General features: G+C 40.8%; 1 protein-coding gene across 2 annotated transcripts in view; it reads right to left on the bottom strand.

Moving 5' to 3' along the window:
* PAPPA (pappalysin 1) overlaps positions 1-16,055 on the bottom strand; it is a 289,767-nt gene extending 273,712 nt beyond the window's left edge. The window contains exon 1 of one of the 2 annotated variants that reach the window (XM_056822169.1): positions 14,987-16,055. In XM_056822169.1, the coding sequence (XP_056678147.1) occupies positions 14,987-15,383 (397 nt within the window). In that variant the 5' untranslated portion in view covers positions 15,384-16,055. The remainder of the gene's footprint in view (positions 1-14,986) is intronic. The other variant, XM_007474734.2, reaches the window with a different exon arrangement.
* Positions 16,056-18,863: the final 2,808 nt, after the last annotated feature.

Here is an 18,863-nt window from a genome sequence, read left to right as displayed (position 1 = left end):
TAAACAGCTATTCCTGCTGGCATTTGACTTGGGAGGGAGGGGGAAGACAGTGAGAGGGAAAGAGGGTAAAATAGAGGGACGAGATAGATGGAGGGAAAAGAGAAAGAAAGGAGGAAGGAGAAAAGAAAAAGGATGAAAGAGAGAGGGAAAGAGAAAGGAGTAAGGGGAAACATAAAAGAAAGCAAAGAGGGAAAGGGGGAAGAATGAAGAAAGGGTAGGAAAGGGAGGAGAGGATGACAGGGGGCAGAGGGACAAATCTATAGAGAGGGAAGAAGGGAGACAGAAAAAGACAGCACAATAGAAAGAAAGGAGGAGAGGGGGAAAGAGACATATTTGGAAAGGAAGTGAAAGAAGGTTGATGAGATAAGAGAATCAGAGAAAGGGACACACAGAATGAGAGAGAGAAAAAGTAGGAAGGAAGTAAGGAGGTGGAGAGAGAGAAAGAGTGTGAGGAAAGGAGGGGGAGGGGAGGAGGAGAAGGAAGGGGTGAAGAGGGAAGGAGAGAGGGAGGGAGAGAGTTGAGAGAGAGGAAGGGTGGAAGGAAGGAAGGGTGGAAGGAAGGAAGGGTGGGAGGAAGGAAGGAAGGAAGGAAGGAAGGAAGGAAGGAAGGGGGAGAGAGAAAAAACGATGAGGAGGGGGAGAGAGAGAGGGAAAGTAGGAGGAAAGAGGTGGGAGGAGGAAGAGAAAAGGGGAAAGAGAGAGAGAGAGAGAGAGAGAGAGAGAGAGAGAGGCAGGTTGTGTCCAGTAGACTCCCAAGTATGTGTTTGTTGTTCAGAACACAAAGGCAGCACTGTATTCAATGAATATGTTTGTTTTAACAAGGCTGGTGGGAATATGATAGGTACATGTAGAAAATGCTTTAGCAACCTAAACAACCCTCACTGACAGTTTCCCATGGTATTCTCCCCCCACCCTAAATACATACATACAAATACACACACACACACACACACACTCACCACACCCAGATCATAAAGACATCATACAACTTAGTCCTTCAGAGTTTCCTGAACTCCCAGATCTACTCTACTTCACAGGGATTTTCCTTTTGTTGACCCACTAATAACTTTCTTCTTTCTCCACATGCATTGTTTTATGCTATAGCTTCTGTTTACTTAAAAAATGCCCTCTAACTGGGGCCAAGAGTGATTTCAAGAGCACTGTTTCTTTAAAGAATGAACAAGGAGCCAAGATGATGGTACTTAGGCAGTCACTGACCTTTTTATTGATCTAATGAGTAAGTCTAGTACAATGAGCACTCGTGTTCTCCATACACAAGCCTTAGAGTGCTTCATGGGATAAAAATAATAATATTGGCTGCACATAGCATTTTAATGATCTCAAAACATTTTTAAACCTTTCATCTCACTTAATCCTTACAACAACCCTGCAAACAAGGAAGCCTGTTTCAGTACAAAAAAGCCCTGGACTGGAAGGCAGGAGACTTGGGTCCTAATCTAAGTTTTTCCACATAATTGTGTGACTACAGGCAAATCAATTTAACTTTCTGAGACTCTTTTTTTCATTGCTAAAATTAGTGGTGGAGATGACCTCTAAGTTTTCTTCTGATTCTTATATTCTATGAATCTGTGAAGTACTTTTTACAGATGGGGAGACTGAGGTATTGGAAAAATGAAATAACTTGATTAAGGTCACTAAGGTTAAGCTACCTTGTGGCAAGAATCAGGAGGTATTGAGGTGAAATGAAAAGAGCAGCAAACTTAGTAAATATGGGATCTGAGTCTTGTGGGATAATGGCTCTTCGAATCATGAGTATCTGTGATTTTAGAGCTAGTCATTCCATCTATCTTGACCTCAGCTGTAAAATGAAAGAGGTGGTTGAACTAGATGGCCTCTACAGCCCCTTCCATATCTGTATCTATAATCCTTTGAACGCAGAGCCCCTGACTCTTTTCTCAGTGCTCTATCATCAGAAACTATGGAGAATATTAACCCAATAAGGAGTTAAGCTCTACTTTCCTTTGTCAAAGGCTTTAGCATCTAAGTCCTTTTTAGAGAAACATAGGGAAAAGTTGTTCTCTACTGCATTCCCTGAGGACAGTAAGTCTTTAGAGAAGGGATTAGTATGGGTACCTCAGGCAGTCAACAGGACTTTATTAAACGCCTTTGAACCAGAAACACTTCTAAGAGACAGAGATACAGAAGGGCACTAACATTTTATGAAGGGAAACAACATGCAAATAACCAAGTATCTGTGATATATAAATAATATAAATGGAAGATAATCTCACATGGATAACATTAGTAGTGTAGAGAGATTAGATCAGGAAAGGCCTCTTAACTGGGGTAGGAAGAGGCCACCCGGTAATGCCTTTAAGAGCTAAAGAGGGGATTTTACATTTGACTCTAGCGGTAATATGGAGTCACTAAAATGTATTAAGTAGAAGTATATATATATATATATATATATATATATATACCCTGAGGATTTAGGAAGCCTATGCATGGAGAATGGACTGGAGTGGGGGGAAGACTTGAGACAGAAAGAACAACCAGAAAGCTACTGCAGTAGATCAAGCATGAGCCAATGAAGACCTGCACCAAGATGTGGGTGGCTGTGCCAAAGGAGAGAAGGGGCAGATACAAAAAATGTCGAGATAGAAGAAATTAAAAGATTTGGCAACAGATTATATATGTGGGGCCAGTCCGAGTGAGAAATTGAGGGTGATACCAAGCATGCAGATCTAGGTGACTAGGAGGATTGTGGTACCTATGTCACTATTAGGGGAGTTCAGAAGAGAAGAGAGTAGTTAGGAGAAGATAGGGAGTTCTGTTTGGGACATGCTGAGTTTGAACTACTTGCAGGCATCCATTCTGAGATGCCCTAGAGGTAACTGGTGATTCCAGACTGGTACTTAACACAGACTATGTGAAAAAGGAGCAAAGTAAATAGTAGAGAAAGCTGGGTGATTGAAGGAAGAATAATTGGGGGGGGGGGAGAAACAACAAAAAGATAAATTGGATAATCATATTGCAACAGAAAGGAGTTATTTTAGTCAAATTGAAATTTCTAATGGCCACATCCCCAAAAGTACAGTATAAACTACATTTGCTTTCATGGTTCTTCAACTCTAATTTCCTATTATTATATATGAGGAACCTTGTTCCTCAGTGTGGTGTAGTATTAAAAGCAATGAATTTAAAGTCAGGAACTCTGTGCTTTAATAACTGCACTTTTATATCCTAGCCTGGTAATCCTGGGAAAATCACTTCAGCTCCCTACGATACTGTCTCTTCTGGAAAATGAGTGGCTTGATCTAGGAGTCTGAGGACCTAGGTTCTAGTACTGTTTTTCTCACTTATTACCCAGAAAAATTCCTTAAACTATCTGGGTTTCAGGCTCTTCATCTGTAAAATGAAGAAGTTGAACTAGAAGGATTCGAAAGTCCCTTTCAGCTTGACATCTAAAATCTTATAAGTTGAAGATCCATTTCAGTTTTAATGTTATAACATCTTGTGCTCCAAGTTTCCTTATAACTATAATATCCTCAGTTCTATGTTTTCAATATCTATGTTCCAAGCTTACTTCCAGTTCCACCAGGTTTTGAGTCTATAACTGTCAACTTCACTCCACATCTTGCCATTCCCAAACAAACCCATTCCTTATTTTGCTGAGTGTTTTGAATTTCACAATTCCTCTGTCTCATATTCATAAAAGTCTACACTGGGATATATAAGCAGGCCTGTGTATACTGAGATTATCAATCAAAAGTATTTTTCCATATCAATCATACTTATTATGTGTGTGCATGTGTTTATAAATTACAAGTAGATTTCAAATGAGATAAGATAAGCCAAATGCTGTTGCAAACTTTAAAGTGCCCTAGACTGTTCCAAAAGTCTGAAATTAATTTTAAGCTATTAAATCTTAAGCACTAAGATTTATATACACATATGTACATACACTGTTCATAGATACACATAGTATATACATATGTGTATCTGTGTGTGGAAATATATCATATATCTACAGAGAAATATATATTTAAATAGAGATAGCTATATAGCAATAGATCTGCAGAGATATATCTAGATATCTACATGGAGATATATCAAGCTAAATATCTATATCTATATATATCTAAATATCTATAGAAATATCCCTATATAGAGCTTTTTAAAAATCTCTATTGCTCAATCTATTGATATATAAAGATAGATATAGGTATATAGACATGTCTATAACAATATAGAACTCTATAAATCTATCTCTATCTAGAGATATCTCTTTATAGATCTCTATATTTCCACACACCTTTATGTTGAACTCACCATAGTAAACTAGAAAGAAAGGCAATCTGATATAGCAGAGTGCATTCTTGTATAATAATCAAGAATCTCAATTCAGGATCTGATTCTTCACTTATTGTGTGACCTTAGAAAAGATATTTCACTTCTTTAAGCCTCTGCTTCATTTTTTTTATCAGTAAAATTAAGAGACTGGACTAGATGATCTCACAGAATATAAAGCTGAAAGGGATGCTTAGAGATTGTTTGATCGAAACTTTTCATGCCACAGAGGAAGATAACTGAATCCCAAAGAGGTTAAGTGATTTACCCAGTCACATAAGGAGTAAGTAAGTAACAGATGCAGGAATTCTTTGATTCTAGGTCCATTGTTCTTTCCCTGGAGTCTTGGTCCCTTTTTGTTCCAAAACTCCATGACTATCTTGAAAGGGACAACAATCATTTTGACATGTGAGTTTCAGAATGTGTGTTAATCAGCTCCCCAACTTTATAGTTATACTTTACCCATATAACTCTGAGCCATGAATCAGTAACTCCTTTGGATAGCCCTTTCTATGTTAAAAACAATGCATACCAGGACTATCCACAGAGACAAATTTCCCAAAGGATCTGCTAATTGTGCCTTCAACCAGGGGAGCTGTTCCCAGCACTTCTAAGGAAGAAGGCTCATTCTCCTCAAAGAGTGGCCAATGAATAGAAGATCTGAGATCTTGAGGTCACCGGGGTCGCTATAAGGCTTGCCAGACCAAAGGGAAATAGACTGAAAGGCCTTTTAACCAGTAAAGAGGGAAATGAGGGGATACCAGAAGAGTAGATAGGCCTGTGAAGGGCCAAGGAGGCTCAAATCAGCAACTGATAAGATGAAGAGAAGAAAAAGGAGGAAGGAAATTGAAGGTGTCCTATCATCTGCTGTAGAAGAAACAGGAGAGCTGTTTGTGCAAAATAATTTTTTTCTTCCTCACTCTAACTGCAATGGAAAATATATAGTGACAAGACTGAACCAAGTCTTGAATTTGAATGGAAACAATCCAAGTCAAGAAAGTTCTTCTCTAATTTCCCATTCTCATACTCTCTCCTGTTTTCTATTTTCTCATCAGCCTTCCATACCTCCTCCACCCTTCAAAATTGAACACACAGGCATGTACTCACACACAAACACACACACCATCCCAAGTTTCCTTCCTACCTGCCTTCTCAATAGGCTTCCAGAACTCTTAGACTTCCAAAAACTTGAATAGCAAACTCCTTGTAAACAATGAGTGGACCACACCACCCCCTACCCCCTTCCTCTTTTGCAGGCGTCTGCATTCCTGTCAAACAATTTAGGAGAATAAACACGCTTTCTTTTCTTTATGATTGGAGTTTAAATGCTCTATTGATCTTAGAAAAATCAAAGGGCCTTGGGAATTGTGCATGCATGCAAGAGAGAGAGCTGGAGAGATATTCTGGGGAGGAGAGATGAGCAGGTATTAATGGAGAATATCCCCTTGGTTGGGGATTTCCGGCAGAAGGCAGGATAAAATGGAGGAAAAGATGACCCCAGATGGCAGAAACAGTTTAAACATTTTAATCTGTGAAACTACCCTATTAGAATGATATCAAAGGCTCAAGCAGAAGGCTAGGGTGGGTGGGTGGGTGTGGGGGGTAGGAGGAAACAGGGATCTGGCTAGAGTAGGTTTTGTTTAATTAGGGACTATAGGGATTTGAAGGATCAAGGGTTTAGCAAAATGAATGATGGATAGAGAGTACCACAGGAAGTACCCCTCTGGGACTATTTGGTGCCTTTTACCCAGGGATCTCTATTTCAAATTTTGTAATTAATGCCCACAGCAAGGGTCTCCTTCCCCTCCCCCCAGAGATCATAGGCTCATAAGATTTAAAATTGAAAAGGGCCTTAGAAATCATTTAGTAAAACTCAATTTTTACAGATAAGGAAATTGAGGTCTGAAAGATAAGTAAAGCCATTTGCTCAACCAACCAAGCTAGGTCTTAGAACATAAGTCTTCTGATTCCCACTCCCAGCCCTCCAATCTATAGAAAAAAGTAGAAAGAGTTGAATGATAAATTTAATCTCAATACCTTGTTACCTCATCCCAAACCACCCTGTGTGGTTTGTTTTCAAAACAGAACTGCAGACAAAAATAAGATAAAATACCCAGTACTCATTAGAAATTAAGTCCCCTTTGGAAAGGAGGGGGAACACCTTTTATTGACAATAAGAAAATTGCCTCAAGTTTTGAGGGCAAACACTTGAGATAGACTCTAGGTGAGCAAAGTAGAAGGGAATAGTTTTTAAGTAAGACTGGATCTTCTTCCCTGGGAGGTATGGTCAAGTAGAAAGGGTCCTGGTCTTGAATCAGAAGCCTTTGTGTTAAATCTGACATAGATGTGGACAAATTAGTTCACCCTCTATTAACTTAAGTCTCCCCATCTCTAAAATAAGTATGGTAAGATCAAGAATCTACAAAAAGCCTGAGAGGCCATTCGGTATGAGACCCCTTACTTTCTTGATAAGGAAACTGAGAGCTAAAGAGATTAAATCATTTCTCTAAAGTAGAGGAGCAAAAGTAGCAAAAAAAAAAAGTCGAGTAGCAAAGCCAGGATCTGAACCCAAATCCTTTGACTCCAGGCTCAATGTTTGGTTAAAGCAAAGTATGCTACACAAGGGTGTGATGAAATATCTTTGTGGGATAAAGTTGCATTACTTTATTCAGAGAATGGTTACATATGGAAGGCATTTCTGTAAGCTTAAAACATTATATATACAATGGAAGAATGGGAAATGAAGAGAGAGCTAAAGAAAAGGAGGCTTTGGGCAAAATTGTGAAATCATAGAAAGCATATAAAATTAAAACTGGAAAGCACTTTTAAAAAACAAATTTATAAGAATGTAGAAAACATCAAAGTCAGAAGGGATAGTGTAGAACATAGAATGTCAGTGCTAGAAGGAACTCTAGAACATAGTGTTAAAGATTGAAGAGACTTTAGAATTTGGAATGTTCAAGTTGGAGGGGACTTAAAAATAAAATACCAGGGCCAGAAGGAATGGTAGAGATCTAGTCCAAGCCCCCTCATTTACATAAAAGGAAACTGAGGCTCAAAAAAATTATACTGACTTAAGTTACATAGTAAATTAATGGCAGAGCTAGTACAAACCTTGGACTCCTGATTTCCAGGCTGCAACATATTCTGCTATCTATTGAGTTATTTAAATATGTCTTAGTTTCTCCAGAACTCTTCCTTTTGTTCTCTTTCATCATCTAAGATCCTCCATCAAAGCCCCAAAATGCTCTCAAATTCCTCCTGAAAGCAACTGGTAAACTAACCCATGTGTTAGTGACAAGATTCTACAGAGCTGGAAATTTGTATTAGGAGACAGAAGTCATAAGCCTAACTCCGTTACTACCTGTGTGACCTCAGGGAAATAAGTCCCCCTCTCTGGGCCTCAGCCTTCATATATTTAAAATGAAGGGGTTGAACTAGATGATCTTGAGGGTCACTTCTAGCCCTAAATCTGAAAGACATCTTACAGAAGGATTTGCATTTTAAAAGAGAGCCTGCGGGGAGGGGGGGGGGATTGGAGGAAGGAATGAATTTCTGAGAGTAGAATTTCAAGCCTGGGGATACCTGGATGGAGAAGAGATCTTCCCAGGGCCCCACAGATCCTACTACCCTGTTGTCTTGCTAGGTCTTTTAGGTACAAGGCCACCCTGGTCTTCCTTTGGGGAAAAGACAGTGCAACAAAACAACCCAGATACCAATAGACTCCATCCCATTCATTCATCTGGACTGAATGGTGGTTCAAGGGCCAAGCAATGCAGAAGGAGACCAAGGGGGTTCTGAAAGGAATCGTAGAAATCACTCACACAGAGACATGTCACAATTGACAAGGTGTCTGACAGATGGTTCAGTGACCTGGACCAAAGGGAGTGAGAGGTTTCCTTTCCCATTCTCAGGGGAGTTGGGAAAGGGGGTAGGGAGAGGCTTATGAAGGAGAGAGGGGAGAGGGAGGAACTTTTCCCCATAATCAAACCACTCCCTCCCATCACCCCCCCCCCTTTAAGTACTAATTGGCTCTCTCATTCACAGGCTTAGCTTAGAGGCCAGAGGCCTGAATGCCCCATGAGGCCCTCCCCCAACTCTCACTGTCCAGGGTGGTCCCTCTAGGTCAAGGGTGAGATGAAATGGTGAACATGCATCATAGGCTGGTAGCTTTGGGCTCACTATATCTGATCTTTTAAGAGATGTAGCCATGAAAACCCTTAGAACACAAATGTCTAAGACAGAGGAACCCCCTGGCTTCAACTTAACAAAGTGCTCCATTTGGCACTTAGCAATCAAAACTGTATATCCTAGTTTTCTGTGTTGCTTTCCTGCCCTGCTGTGTGACATGTGAGACTGAGTTCTCGGAGGGCAAGGACCTTGTTTCATTGAAATGTCGTGCTTCCTCCATCATGGAGGGTATAGAGCCCTGCATTCAGTGTTTAATAAATGTTTGTTAAATGAATGTTGAATGAGAGTGTTTTTGTTTAACTGTTTTGGGTTTGTCTTTAAACAGATCAAATGAACTGAACTGAGTAGGAAAAAGTGGGACAAATCAGGAAATTCCACAGACTATATCAGCCCAAATCATCCAATCTGAATTTCAGAGATGGGCATAAATTACAAAATAGAAAACTGCAGTTGTAAGGAGGGCAGGTGGGCAATCTCTATTTTAAAAAAGAATCTAATGACAATTTAGGAATTATAGAGATCAGGGTAGCTACACAGAGCAGTGAAAAGAACTCTGGAAGACTCATCTTCTTGAGTTAAAATCTTGCCTCACACATTTACTTGTTGTGTGACCCTATCACTTAATTCTATTTGCCTCTTTAAAAATAAAATAATAAATATCAATCAGAAAGTACAAATTCTTTCTTTCATAAACAAGTAAGATGAAGTCAGAAAGGGAACCTGATGGAAAGAAATCTAGCTTTGGATACAGGAAGATCTGGGTTCAGGTCCTACCTCTGTCAAAATACAGTCTATGTGATCTGGAGGAAGTCTCCACATTGTAAATTTGCAGTACAAAAATATGACCTGGGAGTACCTTAAATCTGTGAAGTCAATGGACCAGTTTCTATATTTCCCTAATTTGAGACTCAAAGAGTTGATGTGAGTTGCCTAAGGTCACAGAGTCAGCATTCAAATCCAGACACAAAGAAAAGAATGTTGGATTTGCAGTCCAAGGTCCTGAATTAATGGCACAGCTCTGCCATATTCTAGCTGCAGTGAGTTGTTGTTGGGACAAGTCCTTTTAACTATGAATCTCTGTTTCACCTGGGGGAAAAAATAATTTCACTCTACATAATACAGCTAGATGGTGGAGTGCCAGTGACTGGACCTGGAGTCAGGAAGACTCATCTTCTTGAGTTCAGGTCTGTCCTCAGACATTTATTAGCTGTGTGACTCTGGGCAAGATACTTAACCTTGTTTGCCTCAGTTTCTTCATCTGTAAAATTAGCTGGAGGAGGAAATGGCAGTATCTTTGCCAAGGTAACACCAAATAGTCATGAAGTCAAACACTATTGAACAACAACAATAAAATAATCCTTTCTACCTCTAGGTCTATGATTCTCTGACTACAAATCTATTGTTCTGCCAAAACTTTGGAGCTCCCTTATCTAGACCCTTGAAACTTAAACAGTCCAGGAAAAAGACTGAAATACTTTGAGAGTATTTAGATATATAATTGTTTTAAAATGAGTGCTCTTTGTATTCTACACTTCATTTCTTCAGGAGAGAGCAGCCATGGTACATTCTAGTTGCAGAGTTTTTTTTTTCTCTTTTCAAAAAAATTTTTAAACATTATTTTCTAGTTGCAGAGTTTTTAAAAACTGAACAGAGTGGCTACTTTTCTTCTTCCCTTGAACTCTGGTAATTGAGTTTAAATAAGTTTCTTATATGAACTATTTTCTAAGTTGAGAGAAGAGGAATAGAAGACAATGATGGAATGTTTCGGGATGAAAACTGTTACAGAAAGGAGGTGAGAGAGAGAGAGAGAGAGAGAGAGAGAGAGAGAGAGAGAGAGAGAGAGAGAGAGAGAGAGAGAGAGAGAGAGAGAGAGAGAGAGAGAAAAGAGGCTCTATAACTCCTGAAGAAAGGAAGTGTAGAATACAAAGAGCACTCATTTAAAAACCATTATATATCTAAGATCATGTCCTAGGATCATTGTTTTAGATCCACTAAAGATCTCAGAAGTCATCTGGTCTAACTCCTTTATTTTAACAAATCAGAAATCTGAGGAGGTAGGTGACTTACCCAGGTTCATACAGATAACAAATGGCAAGACCAAGATTAAATGCCAGGTTCTCAAATGCCATATCAAGGACTCTTTCCATTGCAATTATATTCTGAGAACCATCATCTGGGCACAAAGACAAATTAGGAGGCTGAGGACAGATGGGGCTCTAACACTTCCTCTCCCTATTGTGGCCATGAACAAGTCACATTCCCTTTCTGTGCATTGGTTCCCTCATCTCTAAGTAGTGGGATAATAACCACTTGTGAAAGTTTTTCATAAAATTATTGGAATTAAATATTTACTAAATAGTTACTAAAACTCAAAAGTGCTACTAAGTGTAAAGAATAATTTTCAATTTTGGTGCAGTTAGTAGATATTTCATAAATGCATACTATGTGCCAGGCACTGTGCTAGTTGAGACACACTTCTCAAAGGAGGTATTTCAATGTTTATTGAAAGAATGATCAGCTGAATAAACTTACTCTTTCTCCTCTGTAAAATAGAGAAAACACTGCACTAGGTGGCTTATGTCAGTGGTTAAGTCAGGTTCTTCAGGACCTCTTGTTCAGAATCCCTCAATAACTCAAAAGAGAAATCGATGTATTTCCAAATAAATTTATGGAATGAGTTTGTGTAAAGAAAGACCAAGGACTGTGAGGGTAAACTGCTTTCTCTTTCCAAACAGAAGTTTCCAATTGTAATCCATATTACCAAACAGGTCCACAGTTTATTTATCTCCTAGTCCTAAAAAACTTTAACCAGATTAACTGCCCAGGCCCCCCCAGCTGGCCCAAACAAATTGACCCTATTGTTGTGCTAACAGGAGGGATGGCATGGGGTGGGGGGTGGAGCTTGAAGTCCTACCAAAAGGAAGAGGCAGCATCAGGAACCATCACTCCCCTTGAAAGGACACACAAGTGGCTCTCTGGAAAGCTCCCTCTGCCTGGGTGGTGGTAGTTCTATGATGGTGTGGGGTGAGAGGTGTTGAGGTATTTGTAAGAGAAGCCTGTAGCATTGGTGGGAAAGGGTGCTCAGGCATAAGTGGCCAACTTTCTAGGCCTGACTTTGCCTTGGCACAGACAAAACTCTACTCTGCCTTCATTTGAAGAGATCTGTGCCTGTTATGAAGGTCAGATGCAAAAGTGCTAATTTTTTTTTCCTCCCTTGCTCCACTTTTCAGACTGGTAGGAAAGTCTTAGCAGGGACAGCATCCCTGCACACGATGGACCCTAGGCCCGCCTACCAGGGGAAGAGGTCTGGCCCAACCCCATGACGAACCTGGTTAACAGTGCTGTAAAATTAGCCCTTTACGAAACCAAATTGAATCCTGCAGCAGGGTGATGTAAGGAAGTTTGGCTTGACAGCAAAACAGAAACTCTTTGCCTGAAATAGCAGCGCAGTCCCTGCTGGGCACCTCTCTCTGGAGACTGGTAACCTGGGATTCCTGGCTTGTAATAACTTAAAGAAACAACACCCTCTGCTCTATACATTCAAAAGGGATTCTATGGTTCTTCTAGGCAGGTGGTCAGCAGTAGAGCAGTATTCACTGAGATATTCAGGTTTAGGGTACCAGAGGTGGGGGTGGGTGGCCAGGGGAAGCAATGATCCTAAGAGCTTCAGTTAAAAAATAAAAAATAAATAAAACAAAAAAGACAACCCACACCAGCCATTACACTCTAATTCAAGACTTATATGAGAAGAAGGGAGGGAGGAAAGGGGGAGAAAGGGAGGGAGGGAGGGAAGGAGAGAGAGAGAGAGAGAGAGAGAGAGAGAGAGAGAGAGAGAGAGAGAGAGAGAGAGAGAGAGAGAGAGAGCCCCAAGTCTGTCTGTCTGCCAGGGACCTCTGTGTTTGTTTGTTTTTTTAATTCAAGGAAGAAGCAGGTTCTCCTCAGTCCAAGAGGCTGTACTGTGTGGAGGACACTCAGAATGAGTCCTTCTTTGGCTTCTTTCCAGGTGTTTACACACAGCCAAATCTGGCTTGTCTTCAGCTGGAGAAGGAGAAAAAAATCACCAGAATCCTCTAGAGGAAAGCTCCAGGCTTTCTGGTGCTACGGGACAGCACTGCTTTTTGAGAGGAATGTGATTTCCACACATAAAATGGGCCAGGTATTTTATACAAGCAATAACCTAACCTCCCCCATCCAATTAAAGTATTTTACTGCAACAATCTTGGTTCATGAGAGAGAGTGTGTGTGAAGAGAGGTCCCTTGTCTGAATTACAGATACTTGTAAAACAGACTCATGTGGCATACCAGGTGTCGTATTAAAAAAAAAAAATACATTTACTATGCGTTTTCATTGATGATATCTGTCTAAACCTGTTCTCTGTCTTTCTTCACTAGAGAGGAAGCTATCAGAACCCAGTAGTACAAGTAAAGATTCGTAATAAGAAGACCTAATATTTTAAGATCCTTCCAGTCAGGGTCTCTGTGTTTCTTTTATGTGTTTGTAAAAGTGATGCAAACATACAGCACTCCATAAATAGTATTATTATTGGTAATAACCTCCGCGTAGCCCTGGATTACTCATCCCTCTGTGTCCTCCGACTTTGGCTGAAAGTGAGGGGACTGGGATCCCCATTCATAGATAAACTTTGACTGAGTTCTTTCAGAGAGTCTTCAGAAAGAGCACAACAGATGCCAGACATGGGGGAAAGTAACTCATTTGCTTTGATGGTGGTGTGCTTTTTTTTTCCCCCTAGAGAAAGAAGAGCTCTTTGGAGGTTGGGCAGTGGGGAGTGGGGAGGGAAAGGAAATGAAGAAAGCAGCAAACCTAGTATCAGGATTTGGAGCTAGAAGAGACCTTGGAAGTCATCTTGTCCAAAGCTTTAAAACTAAAGAAAATGAGGCTCAGAGAGGAGGGGAAGTGACTTTCCCAAAGTCACACATTAAAGAAGTGGTAGAGACATAACCAGAATCATGGTCCTTTGACTGAGGTCAACTAAACCAGGGCAAAATGAAAAGGGGACCAAGATAGAACTGACAGGAGCAGCCAAAATATTCTCTAAGCAGAAGATGGGGTGAGGGTGGGGTGGAGAGGGGTTGGATCAGGATCATTGGATAACATACTCACTGACACAGTCAGGAAGACTAAAGGCTTTTTGTCTCCTCTTCTGGGGGGGGGGGGGTGTCAAAGTATCCACTTCCTTGCAGAGTATAAGGACTGTCCCAGAAGAGAAGGGAAACCCCTTGCTATATCTTTAAGGTATCCCAAGACAGGGAAAGTTCTTTCCCTATATGTGGGAATCGCCTAGCCTGAGAATTGCAGGCTCTCCTCTGCTTTCCTCTTCTCACCCCCCTCCATTCCCCCTCCTAGTTTTATTAAAGGCATTTCCACAGGTTCATTTGGAGAAAAGATGGATATTAATGCGTTTATAAGGTACTTTAGTGTTTCTAACCCTCCCGAAGTGTCCGATTTCACTAGAGCTCTACTGCTAAAGGGATGTGTGGAGGGGGGGGAAAGAAGTGTGTAAAGAGGGGAGGTAAGCAGAAATATTCAAATTCATTACGGGATCATAAAATGCAAATAAGAAAAGTGCAATATCTGTCAGTATTGTCAGACTCCAGCAGGTTTAGTTCCGAAAGGTTTTCGTGCAGCAAGTTGACCCTCAACCAATTTGCATTCGACTTGTGATTTTTAAAGGGGGAAAATATAGGACGCCAGCCAAGCGCTACAGTCATGTTTCCAAGGGGGAGTGTTTCAGAGCGGCCGAAGGCAAAGCTACTCTCTGCTAATTGGGCTACTACGTCCTCAAAATAACATCTTCCTTTATAGCTCTTTAGAAAACACAGCCTCCACCCCTGTCAGTCTCGAGGGGGTAATGGGGCTGAAATAAAAGGGGATACCCCAATAAAAAGTGGGAAACAATCAAAACCACGCCACCACCCGCACGCGCGCGGGCAGGCACGCACACACACGCACGCCCCCCCAGGCAGCTTCCGAGGGTAGTTTATCCCTAGATCGAAATAGGTGACTGACTACGGGGTAGTTACGGTCCAGCCATTTAATCTTCTAAAAACACTTTGGAGAACAGCTCTTCCCGCGAACAAAAGGAAGCTTTACTTGGAAGCCGGGCATTTAAATACTTTTAGATATTCTCTAAAACAAACAAATAAACAAACAAACAAAGGACCAGTCGGGTTCTCCCAGAGGAATCTCAGTGCAAACGCCTAACCCGCGGAGTGAGGCCAACGCACGGACACACAAAGACACGCACGCAGTTCCGAGGAAACAAACACACACAGCACTCCCATGTGTACAAGCTATAGGAGATTTTCTGCCTCTTTCTGCTCTCCCTCCCCCAGCAAACACACACACGCGCGCGCATACACACGTACACACATACACACACACACAAACACACCGACGCGCGCGCGCCCCAAGGTCCGCCGCCCCGAGGAAAGGGGACGGGGCAGCGGCAGCCGGGCCACCTACCTGCAATGACAGCCGGGGACCTCTGTCCTCCTTCGGCTCGAAGCCACACTTGCAGCGTAAATGCATCCCGGGGCAGCTCGATATCCGCTTTCAGCCTCAGCTGATCTCCTTGTCCGCTGAAATAGAGCGCCCGGCTCGGGATGAGGGAGTCTTCTTCGCCTTTCACCTCCCGTTGCTGCCGCCTGCGGGGGGCACGGAGAGGTTCCCAGCCGGCGGGCGAGTGCCGGCCGCGGGCTAACCTGGTGGCACAGGTGCCGGGAGCGGCCGAGTGGAGGTGGCGGCTCGGCCGCGTGTCCCTTCTAGCCCTGCGTGAGCGTTCGTCCATCCCACACTCGGCTCCGCTGGCCAGAGCTCCACAGAGAAGCCCCAAAGTCAGCACCAAACTCCAGAGCTGCATTTCCAATATTCCCCCCCCTTCTCCCCTGCAAATCCTTCCGACCTGCCAGCTTTGGACTCCTCCTCGCCTCGACTTTCTTCTCTTCTTCCTTCACCCTTCTTGGGTATTTGGTCCTCTTTTAACTTGTCTTTTATTTCTTTCTTCCTTTCTAAAGGTGCCTGTACCCACCCACCCCCCTTTTAAAAATACCAACTCCTCCTGGTTTACAATTTTTTTCTTCCCTCCTTTATCTGTCTTATTTTTTTTTCCACAGCTGGGATGCCTTCTTTTCTATTTCTCTGATGGGGTTTCTTTGCCTTTATTTGATTTGATTTGATTTGATATTATTTCTCCCTCTTAAAAAAAAAAAAAGCAGCGTCCCCAAGATACGGATACACTGAATTCCCTCCCCCCAAAAAAGATGCTCTAATTTATTTATTTTTTTTGCTTCCTTTATAACACAAGCCACAGCCCCCTTCTTCCCCCAAACCCCCCTCCCTCCTTCTTCACAAAATGAAAGAAAAGAGGGGAAAAAAAGCCCCTCAGAAGACGAGTAAACAAGAATATGCTAATCTACTCAAGGGCGGTCCACCTTCCCAATTGAATGATTCCCTATTAAAACTGCGGGATTCATGACTAATCAATCAGTTGGAAGAAGCAGATAGCTGCACAGCCTTCCACCACTTTGGCTATGTTTTTCTTCTTTTTCTCCTCTCCCTCCCCTTCCCTCCCCCTCTTTTTTTTTTTAAAGAAGACAATGTTAAGGTAACAATTTAATGAAATTCTGCACACACACCCCTTTGCAGTCTCCCCAGCTTTCCTTCTTAATCCAGTTCAAAACACACATTCCTATTTTTTTTTTTCCTGGCAAAAGAAAAAAAAATCTATTTCTTCTCTCAAGATCCCCTTTGCACTTTGCTGGTAAACCTCATCCTTTGCTGCAGCACATAAAGAGTCCTGAAACTTGATTCTCAGATTTTTTTTTTAAATTGCTCTCTCTCTCTCTCTCTCTCTCTCTCTCTCTCTCTCTCTCTCTCTCTCTCTCTCTCTCTCTCTCTCTCTCTCTCTCTGTCTTCTCCCTCTCTCTCTCTCTCTCTCCTTCTCCCTCTCTCCTTACTCTCCCTCCCTCTCCCCTTTCTCCTTCTCCTTCTCCTTGTTATTATTTCCTTAAAGTTATTCAAGGATGAAGACTCCCCCTTTTGCAATTCCCTTCAGAGCAGTGGTGTATAGCTAAAGAAAAACGTTGCTTCAAAAGTCCTCATCGAATCATCAGAAGAAAAGGGAAAAAAGGCATCTTCCAGAGCCCTTGCCTCTCAGAAGATGTGGATTCAGTAGGAATGGATCTCTCAAAGCTCCCAAAGACTTGCTTAAATTTTTTTTAACGTTATTGCTTGTTGGTAATGAGTTTAGCTTTAGGGAAAAAAAAATAAAGAGAATAATTTGGCTTATTTTTTCAAATATAAGAAATTTAAGTCTTTTATCATAATTGTATCCACAGGTAAGAGGAGTACGGCTTGTTTGCTGTTCTGTGGATCTTTTTCAGAACTGGGACACATATACAAATATGTGTGTGTATATATATATATATATACATGCATATGTACATATACATATACATATAGTCTTTTTTTCCCACTCTTGAAAGAACTCAAAAGCTCCCCCTGATGGCAAAACTGTTTTTTTCCCCCAAATGTTTAACAAGTCAAAATGAGTTAGCAGTGGTGGATTACAAATTATTAGCTGCTGGTCTGTTCAAATAAAGTAGTGATAAAAATATTCTCTATAATCCTTACATATGGGATAACATAATGGAATGTGAAGATGAAATTCAAATCTGAAAAGGGTCTTGGTTGCCTGAAACGTGCCTTTCAGTCCTCTTTAGTTACTCTTTCCTTGTTCCAAAATCTTCAGATTACTTCTGCCCCTTTGGTAAGGCAGTAAGAGCCAGCAGAGAATGTGTATTCTTGAAAATATGCAGATTTTGAGAATGAGTGAATGACTCAGACCTCCCCCATAAAAGAGGGAATGCAGAATAAAAGGATGACAGCACCATCCTGGAAGCTGAGGATTCCAGGCTCAGAACACTGTTCTGGTAAGAACTTGCCTTGAAACTTTGGACAAGCATTTCTTGACCTCAGTTTCTCCAATTATGAAATCAGGAACACCCCACGTCCTAACTTTCCTTTTTCTTTATTTTTCCCCCCTTCAAGTACAAGAAAAGGTTTCTAGATGTAGAAGTGCATTGATGGCATCTCTAACAAAAGTTTATTTTTCCTTAATTTCAAAGTGTCTATAAAAGAAGTGATGGTGACTTGCCTTCATTAATTTTCTCCTTCAAAGAAGGCCTATCTCTCTTACTATAGAACTATACTTAAATTGTCTGTTAATGACATCATTAAAACTAATTACATACCTCAAGTAACCCCTCCCCATTACCATCGAAGATTATTAAAGTTGGAAAGAACCTAAGAACAACAACAACTTTAGAATCTAGCAAACATCTATTAAGCTCTAATTATAATCATGGCACTATGATAGGTGTTAAAGATACAAGGACAAAAAAATGATAGAGACCAGTTACCCTCAAGGAGCTTACAATTGAATAGTCAATGAGAAAATAAGTTCAATAATCATAATTTCACTCTTTAGTCATTTTTTCAGGCACATATCACCTATTCTATAAATTGAGAGATATCTATAGCTTCTCTTTCTTTTATTACACTCACTTAATGATCTTAATAAACAAGTTTACAATTATTTGTTAGACTTAATGAACTCTACTTGTTATATGAAGACTCTCCTGCCAAATGCCAATAATATCTCCTGAGAAACAATGGGGAAAAGGGAGAGGCACCAGGAGTATTTACCTTGTCTTAACTCTTCCCAAACAACTATTTTGTACATTAGGGCAAAGGGGAACAAGAATGAGCACCACCTTATCCCCATGACAATAAGAATGATATAGGATGCTTGGCACTGGTTTCAAAGTTGAAAAGAGAATGTTGGAGCTAGAAGGAACCTGAAAAATCATCTAGTACAATGGTCTCCCTCCTTTTTACAGACAGGATTTAGCTTCACAAAGCTGGTTAATGGCAAAGTTTAGTCCTAGTACAATATTAGGACCCTATCTTCTGACTCACCATCAGATATTCTCACCACTCTATGTCCCTCCTTTCAACCCAGAACTGTATATGACCATATAAAAATTTAATAATTGAACTGAACTTGTTTTGACTTTTTCATGCACCTTCCAAAAAGATGCTTCTCACCTTACTTCCCATCAATGTCAATATGTAATTGTGAAAATAATAGTATGAAAAATAAGGTCTTGTCATAAAGAATAGTTGGAATTATGGTAGAAATCATTGTCTTTTCATAGCAAACCCATGTAATATATTTTTTAAAAGGGAAAAAGTTCTATTGTCTACCCAAGAAAGGTTGTAGTCTAATTTTTTTTAAACAAATGCAAAGGGCAAGCTAAGTGGCTCAGTGTATTGATAG

This window comes from Monodelphis domestica, chromosome 1 (assembly GCF_027887165.1).
Source record: "Monodelphis domestica isolate mMonDom1 chromosome 1, mMonDom1.pri, whole genome shotgun sequence".
Taxonomy (NCBI): Eukaryota; Metazoa; Chordata; class Mammalia; order Didelphimorphia; family Didelphidae; genus Monodelphis; species Monodelphis domestica.
The sequence above is the reverse complement of the archived record's forward strand: the minus strand, read 5'-3'. Positions and strand labels throughout refer to the sequence as shown.